This window comes from Diabrotica virgifera, chromosome 1 (genome assembly GCF_917563875.1).
Source record: "Diabrotica virgifera virgifera chromosome 1, PGI_DIABVI_V3a".
Lineage (NCBI taxonomy): Eukaryota > Metazoa > Arthropoda > Insecta > Coleoptera > Chrysomelidae > Diabrotica > Diabrotica virgifera.
Genome location: NC_065443.1, coordinates 314495500 through 314504324, shown reverse-complemented (window position 1 = coordinate 314504324; position 8825 = coordinate 314495500). Strand labels below are relative to the sequence as shown.

The 8825-nt window shown below is 33.2% G+C and overlaps 1 protein-coding gene across 1 annotated transcript; it reads right to left on the bottom strand.

Moving 5' to 3' along the window:
* Positions 1–4002: 4002 nt before the first annotated feature.
* Positions 4003–8390, bottom strand: LOC126878614 (uncharacterized). Its single transcript, XM_050641437.1, has 3 exons — positions 8128–8390; positions 5782–7057; positions 4003–4035 (listed from the first exon to the last, which is right to left on the bottom strand). The coding sequence occupies exons 1-3, from the start codon at positions 8388–8390 to the stop codon at positions 4003–4005; spliced, it is 1572 nt and encodes a 523-aa protein (XP_050497394.1).
* Between the last annotated feature and the right edge of the window lie 435 nt (positions 8391–8825).

The following is an 8825-nucleotide window of genomic DNA, read 5'->3' as shown; positions in this document are numbered from 1 at the left end:
GAAACTTCTTCAGCGTTTTCCTTAAATTTCTGAATTAAATTAAGAGACTCTTGTAGTGGAAACGATTCAGTTTCAAGATTGAGGATGGTTTTATAAACAAATTCATAATTCGATTTAATAAAACAAAGCTCATTGTGCAGTGATCTGTTTTCTAAACTTGATTTGCATTTTGAAATCGCACCAATATTTGTTTCTTCAAAACATAAAATTAGTTCTTTTATAGGGAGAAAATGTTCCGCATAAAAACAGGCAGCTTTTAAATATGTTCCCTAACTTGTGATTATAGGCTCCGGTGGCAAAGGAGTATTTGGTAATTTTTCTTTATATATCTGAATCCTTAAAGGCGATTTTACAAATATTTTCTTCACGTTGCTAATTAAACTATTAAATGTAGGAAATGAATTTCGAATTTCTTCCGCCACTCTGTCTAAACCATGCACCAAACACGTCACATGAATTAAATTGGGATATAAAACTTTTAGTTGTTGGTCAGATTTGACCATGTATGACGCAGCATCGGAAACCATAAGCAAGATTTTGTTAGCTGGAACAATGTCGGGAAGGAAAAAGTTCATGAATGCATCATTTATAAACTTAACCATTGTTACATGGTTAACTGTGTCAAGCTGTTTACAGCCAAAAATATGTCAAAATATGCCAAAATATGTTAAAAATATGCCAAAATATGTTAAAAATATGTCAAACGGTCGAAAATATGTTCAAACCATCAAAATATGTTAAAAAACAGAAAATATTCTAAATATGTAAAATTAAATTAGTGTCAAACGCCTTTAATTATCATAATTCGTCCACATCCTGAAGCGTTTGATTGTATCTTTGATGGTTATCGATATGCAAAAAACATATAATCCGGTCTTTAGTGATGACACTTCATATTTGTTTATATTCTTTACTATAAGTATCTGTTTTATTTATTATATTTACTGTTTTTATTATTTACTTTACTATAAAAAGATCCTCTACTATAAAAATATAAATTTCACCTAATTTTATAATGACTTAGAATAATCGAGGTATCTGACAACTTTTTTAGTTGGTATTGTAGACATACTTATACAAAGAAACCTACCGGCTTTTTGCCAAGAGTTCGGAGCCGTTTTTTAATTATAGGGATTTTCATCGATTGTCATTTGTTTCGAGCTTCTGTCAAATGTCGCATAATCCGTGTATAATATTAATATACACGGATTATACAACATATGACAGAAGCTCGAAACAAATGACTGTGAATGAAAAGCCCTATTAACAATGCAGTGCAAAAACTCTTGCACTGCAAATCTTAAAAGATTATAACTTAATTCTTGTTCTCTATTTCTTAAGTTTTTACTTATTTACATTGAATATTAATTTGTTTTGTTGTATAATCCACGTTTACAATAATTATGTGATATATTTGATTTAAAATGGATTCAGGATCTTTTTATACTTTGGCAACTATGTCAACTTAGATCTCTGGCGTATATAATGACGTGCAACAGTAAGTAAATTAGATGGACTGTAGGTTATATTTGGTTCTTGGGACATCAAAGTATATTTTTTAGACATTCCCTGGATATAGTCACTGATGTGACATACCTCCGATTTGTTTTTTCATGAGTTTTGTAAGAGAGGCTAAAAACTTTTTTTATAGTCACCTCCTGTTTTCATATATTTTTTGACATGTTTTGTAGTAAATTCAACTATCTATTTACTACAAAACATGTCAAAATTTACATGTGATAGCAGATGATCCTAAAAATGGTTTTTCGTCTCCTACAAAATTCATGAAAAAGCAGATAGGAGAATTATTGTACATTACAATTCTCTGATGTTTGGGAAAAAGGGCTTAAGTCAGAATTGCACATCGATAATGTTTTGATGATTTCTACAGTACTGTAGTAGACTCTACTGTACATACAGTTTACATCTACAACAGTTTTTTTCTGGTCCAGAAATCATCAAAACATTATCAATGTGCAATTCTGACTTAACTCCTTTTTGCCAAACATAAAAAACAATCTGGTCATAACTGACCAATGAGCAATTTTAATTTAACCTAAATTACTACTGTTTCTTAAAATGAAGAGCTTACCCCATAGCGTCTCTTATCTAATCTAACAAGATCGTGCACTATTCTAACATACACAGGCACAGCACACAAGCACTATGCTCCGTTTTTCACTATCACCTATCACTCAAACTAGTTCAAAAGGCTTTGTCCTCTTCAATCTTCTAGTTTGCCCAGTAGGAGCTGGATTTCCTCGATATTCTTGAACTTATGAAGTTGTTGCTCGTGACCCTGCTATCTTCTTGATATTTGTTGATAAAGTAATAACTTATTATGCATGGACAATGTGGACTTTCTTCCAACTAGCCAATACACTTTTTATATCTCTCTTTTGCCTTTCATAGCCACAAGGCTATACATTTCCTTCTTGGTTTTTTTTTGTAGGCCACTTTCAGCTGATTCTAAAAAAAATTAAAATGAACGGTAATTTTTCTATTCTTTACAATTAAAAATCAAAAGAAATATGTACTATTTACAGGTAATAATATGCATGCATAAATGATTCGTTTCATAAAGAATAAAGAAAATTGAAAACGGATTCTATAATACTTACAAAATTGTTTAAACAAGAGATTAAGCCAGAGCCCAGAGCAAAAACTAGCAGGCAGTACAGCAAAAAAGCCACTAATTTCCATTTCCCACACCCCCTTATCACTGCATTGTTTTCCAATCAAAATTTTTACTAAATTTTTAGGTTATCGGTTATCTTATGAAAATGAAATGTGATGACCAATGACCACGCGACGCTACATAGATACTCGCGCGGCAAATTTGAAAATGAACGCAAATTGAACAGTAAATGGCCTCTCTTAAAACCTTGTAATGGAAAATTTTACCCCTCCAGGAAGACATTGTACTATGTTCATAGAATATCTTGTGGTAACTTTCCACCCATAATTTAATCAGATAGATGTTCACGGAATAGAACGGTAGTACCTACATTCCTGGAATGTTTTGTGTTGTTAGGATTAAACTTTTATTTTATTTATTCTTGAATATTTCCTATTGTTAAACATTGTAACCAATAATTTACAAATAAGATTTTCATTACATTACATAAAATCAAAAACATGTTTTGGATATTAAACTATATAGTTTGTTTATAATTGTAATAATTGTATATACAATTTTGAATTAAGATTTAATCTTTTCGATTTAAACTACAGTAAAACCTGTGTTACCGGCCCCCTGCAAACACCGGCCACCTGTACTAACGGTCAGTTTAAAAATTCCCCAAACCAATTACAGTAAAACCTGTCAGTAACGGCCACTAAAAATGAAAAAGCTATTGGCCGATATAGAAAGGTGACCGGTATTGCCAGTTTTTGTAGTCTAGATATAATTGGTTTGGGGAATATTTAAACTGGCCGTTAGTACAGGTGGCCGATTTTATCAGGTGGCCAGTAACACAAGTTTTACTGTATATCTAGACTACAAAAACTGGCAATAACGGCCACCTTTCTATATCGGCCAATAGTTCTTTCATTTTAGTGGCCGTTACTGACAGGTTTGACTGTATTTCATTAACGGAAAGTTAACGCGTAAGTTAATATTTTATTGAATTATTTTGCTATTTGATCCCGTAATTGGTATGTGTCCAGTATAATATATAAGCGTTCATAAAACGTCCGTATTTCGTCCAGTATGGACGTCCAAAGGACGTTCAACGTCGGACGTCCAAAGGACGTCCATATTTATTCCGTCCGAAGGACGTCCAACGTCGGACGTCCAAAGGACGTCCATATTTATTCCTTCCGAAGGACGTCCAACATGGGACGTCCAAAGGACGTCCGTTTATAGTCCATGGACGTAAGGACCAAAAATGGACCTATTTTGGACGTCCAAAGGACGTCGTGTGCTATTAGGGATGTGTATATCACAGACCGTATCAAATTGGTCGTATACGACCGCCGTGGCATGAAGTACTTATTGAACTATCTGTCGTATACGACCGCCTGGCAGTCAACCTGTTAAACAAATTCAATAGCTAAGAAATTTACATCGACACAAAATACATCCTAGGTGTGGCCAAACACAAAAGGATTTATTATTAATTTTCTTAGTTGATTTATCCTACGAGTATTGTTGCTTGCCTGCCCTCATCGTAGATAAAATCATCATTGTGCAACTTAGTTATATGTATATTTTCTTTATGTTCTTACCTTTAACATTCGAGCTTTTACTTTAATTAAATTTTTAATCACAGTAGAGATAGATAGATTTATTTAACTACTTTACAAAAAAAATTGTTTGTAGCAAGTCAAAATTACAAAGTCAAAATAAGGAATATAAAAATTACAAGGTATATAAAACAGAAATATAAAACACAACTTATAAATATGTATCACAAACAAGAATATAGATTAACAAAAAATATTTTGTGTCACGGTAAGCATTTCAGTAGATGTTCTGCAATGAGTCATATATTCTTCCGAGCAATAAAAGCAATGTTTCAACAGATACCTTTTTATTACTTTTTTGAAACTGTTACAGCTTAGCTGTTTAATATCTTTTGGTAAAATATTGTAGTAGTTATAATTAAGACAATTTTTATCTGAAAGACGCAATCTAGAACGATTTGTTCGTAAATAGTGAGAGTATCGCGTATTGTGAACGTGAACATCAGACTGCTTTGTTAAATGGGACCTTTTTCTGTGAATTTCAGTCAGAACTTGATATATCAACAGAGTAGGTAGCGGCATAATTTTTAATTTGATGAAGAGAGGTCGGCAATGTTCCAGATAACTAACCCCTTCTAAAATCCGGATAGCTTTCTTTTGCATCCTGAAAATTTGAAGAGCATTTGTTGAATTGCCCCATAAGATTAATCCATAGCTTAGGTGTGAGTGAAATAAAGAAAAATATGTCACCTTCAATGTCTCAAAGCTGACAACCCTTGCTAGTTGACGAATAAGAAACAATGAACTAGACAGCTTCGCCTTTACTTGTGAAATATGAGCCGACCAGTTCAATCGATTGTCTATGGTTATTCCTAATAGTTTAGCAGTGTCTTTGTCATCTGGATCGTCATGTAAACCACTTGCAGATATAATCAAGTCCTGCGTTTTTTCAGTATTGAGTTTTAGTTTGTTCGCAGCAAACCATGTGCTAGATTTATCAGAGACTTCCTCGTAAGCCATTTTTAAATCCTCATTTTTATTACCTGATATTATGTATGTCGTATCATCCGCAAATTGTACTGATTTGTACGGAGATATGAAATGAGGCAAATCGTTGACATATATAATGAATAAAAGAGGTCCCAAGACCGAACCTTGTGGGACTCCATGTTTTACGGGTCGAAAATCGGAGAGATAACCTTTAGACACTACAGCCTGGTGTCTACCACATAGGTACGAAGAGATAAGCTTAAGAGGGATACCTCTGATTCCATAATAGTTTAATTTGTGGAGCAAAATGTCATGTGAAACGCAGTCAAAAGCCTTCGACAAATCGCAGAGAGAAATTGCTATGCGATTGCCACGTTCAAGCCCCTCAATCACCTCGCTCACAATATTATATACCGCGTTTGTAGTAGAACGAGCACTTCTGAATCCATATTGCGAGTTGCTAAAATAACTTTTAGACTCAAAATAAGAATATAATTGTTGTTTGATCACCTTTTCAATCACTTTCCCGAATGTAGAAACAATGCTTATGGGTCTGTAATTGTCAGCTTTCGAGGAATCACCTTTTTTATAGATAGGTAGTACCTTTGAGTACTTTAGTGCTTCTGGAAATACTCCAGTTGATAAAATTAAGTTAATAAGATGAGTGAAAGGTGTTAAAACTATTTGGTAAGTTTCTTTTAAAATTTTGCTATTTATTTCGTGAACGTCCTTACAATTGGAATTATTAAGAGATTTAATTATTTGAGAGATCTCATCTTCCACAACGGGTCGGAAACAAAAGGACTTACTCGGGGAAGGATAGTTTCTGTAACTGAAGAGGATATCGTTATTAATAGTGGGAAGGGATGTAATTATATTTTCTGCGATTGTAATAAAAAATTGATTTATTTCGTCTGGAGATAGATCTGGTTGTACCGAACTGGATCTTGTATTGCCTCTTTCGAAGTTTAATATTTTCCAGCAGTCTCTAGGTTTATTATTGGAGTTAGTAATAAAACCAGAGTAAGCCGACTTTTTAGCATTTTGTAACTGCCGATTATATTCATATTTTTGTTGTTTATATAGTTTGAAAATATCGGGATCCTTAGTGACATTTGCAATGTGTTTAATGAGAGAAAGATTAGATCTGTAAGACCTTAATTCGTCATTAAACCATTGCACGGGTGTTATTTTAGCAGTTTGTCGTACTTTTTTTAATGGAAAAAACTTTAATATTAAGTTGTTATAAGTTTCAGTTAAAAAGAACATCAAGACATCGGGATCGTTATTGGTGTCATAGAAAAAGTCCATCTTTGTACTAGCTAGTGCATATTTAAGCTTCTGCAAACCAGAAGAAGTAATAGACCGTTGAAGTGATTGATTAGTGTCAACAACTTTAAGATCAGAATCAATAGATATAAATTGTGCTCGATGGTCAGAGAAACAAGGTTCAAATACGCCCACCCTGTAGATATTTTCAGAAAAGTTAGTCATAATGTTATCGATGCAACTACTGGATTGAGATGTGATTCTAGTATAATCGTTTATCGTTATTTCTAGACCAAAAGACATTAACAGATTTTGAATATCATAAGAAGATTCAGATTTAATTTTAAAATTTATATTAAAATCCCCAAGTATAATCAGTTTGTCTGCTTTGTTAAGTAAGAATGCTATAACATTCTCAAAATTCACCAAGAACAAGTCACAGTCACCATTACCTGATCTGTATACAGTTAAAACATTGGTTCTCATTGAAGGTATATAAATTGCACAAAACTCTGAAGTTTGCTCTACGTTATATTCATTTAGATTAAGAGAAGAATACATAAGATTTTCTTTTACATAAATTGCAACGCCACCTTGCTTCTTTTCAACCCTACAGAAAAAGTTAGCTAGTGAAAAGCCGGAGATGTTAATTAATTTTAGATTTTCTTCAGTTTGCCAGTGCTCTGAAAAACATATGACGTCATAGAACTTTTTATCCGCAAGAAAAGCATTGATCATATCGACTTTATTTGATATACACTGTAAATTGACATGAAACATGCTTACCGTGCCTTGTTGAATTAGGTTATTTTAAAAATTTGATGGAGGGTTAACGGTCGTTTCTTCATCCTTCATTTTATTTGAGTATGTGTTGGACGCTTCATAAAAAACCTGCTTACATAAGAGCCTACGGGCCATAGTTTTGGGTCCATCGCTAAACCAAAATGTTGTTCAAAAATTGAGACTTTAAAGGATGAATATATGTTGGGATGCTTAGCCGTTAAGGACGTACATATCACTTCTGGAAAGTGTTTTTCTAACATCTTCTTAAGATTATCTGCCGTTGTATGCTGGTTTACCCTAGTAACATGAAGATGACTAAATTTTGGGACACCACTGATTTCAGAGTTTTCATTATTGCCAATAACAATAGGTCCATTCCTTCTTTTATACCTAACAGTTTTCCATTCTTGCCCATTATTATTTGGAACTGGAACCGAATTTTTACTCTCAGTATTTATCAAATTCTCATCGTTTGTTAAATTAATGATATCTGAACATTTTGCCTCCGTTTGTATTCTTAAAATATCAGCTGATAATTGTTTATTATTTTCGATTAAGGAAACAACTTGTTTATTTTTATTGGTACTATTTTTAAATAGAGTTTTTGTTGGGGAACTCCTTTCTTTATCAACAACAAGACTTTCATTTACAGCAACATTTTTTGCGGGTGTAGTGTTTTCGTTTTTTGGATATATTTTACTGCTAGACTGTTTCGGTCGTTCAAAATTTGGGTCTCTGTTTGAATGGTTGATTGAATTCGTATTTTGTTTTGTAGATGGCGACTGATCAGCTATTTGCATATATTTAAATAAATCTAGTTGTTCCTTCAATAAATTTATCGTAATTTGTTGATTTGATATTATTGTTTCATTCTGATTAATAATTTTCTTTAAGTACCTTATTTCAGTTTGTCTCGGATCCTCATCGTCAGCCTCACTATCCAAGGTTTTGTTTGGTGGATCACTTAACCTCACACTCTCCTCACAGCATATAACTGTCTCATCATCGATATATTTGATCGATTTTAGTTGCTTCAGGCAGCCACTATGGGATAACGTTCCACAATTCGCACATAATAGACCACTTTGTGCAACTTTATAACACTTTTTACAACACTTAACTTCCGAGTCGTAAACACGACCGTTCTTCTGAGGCGCCATGTTTCTCTCTCTCCTAGAGTGATGTTCGATACCGTTGTTTTAATTTCAACAAGTCTTATTCTGTTGGCTATATAACCAATAGGTACCTACATATTAGTACTTCTTGTTGCACTGACAGCTTAGTCTTGACATCTTTCAAGATTCCTGTAACTATAATTAGTTGCCAACGATCGTTCAAAATGTGAAGAAAAAATTCAACTCAAGTGAGGATCAGGTGGTATCCGGGGCCTACTCATGTGATATTGTATATATTCATGTTTATTAGGTATAATATTTAAAGTCAATGTTTCCTTGACTGTTTAAGTTTAAAGGGTTCTTACCCAAATATTTTCAATTCTGATGGCTAAGCATTTCAGCATCTTGTGAGTATAACCTTTTATATAGTGAGCGTATCTTTTGGTAGTATCTTTAGTATCTTCTTCAAGTTTAGTCAAC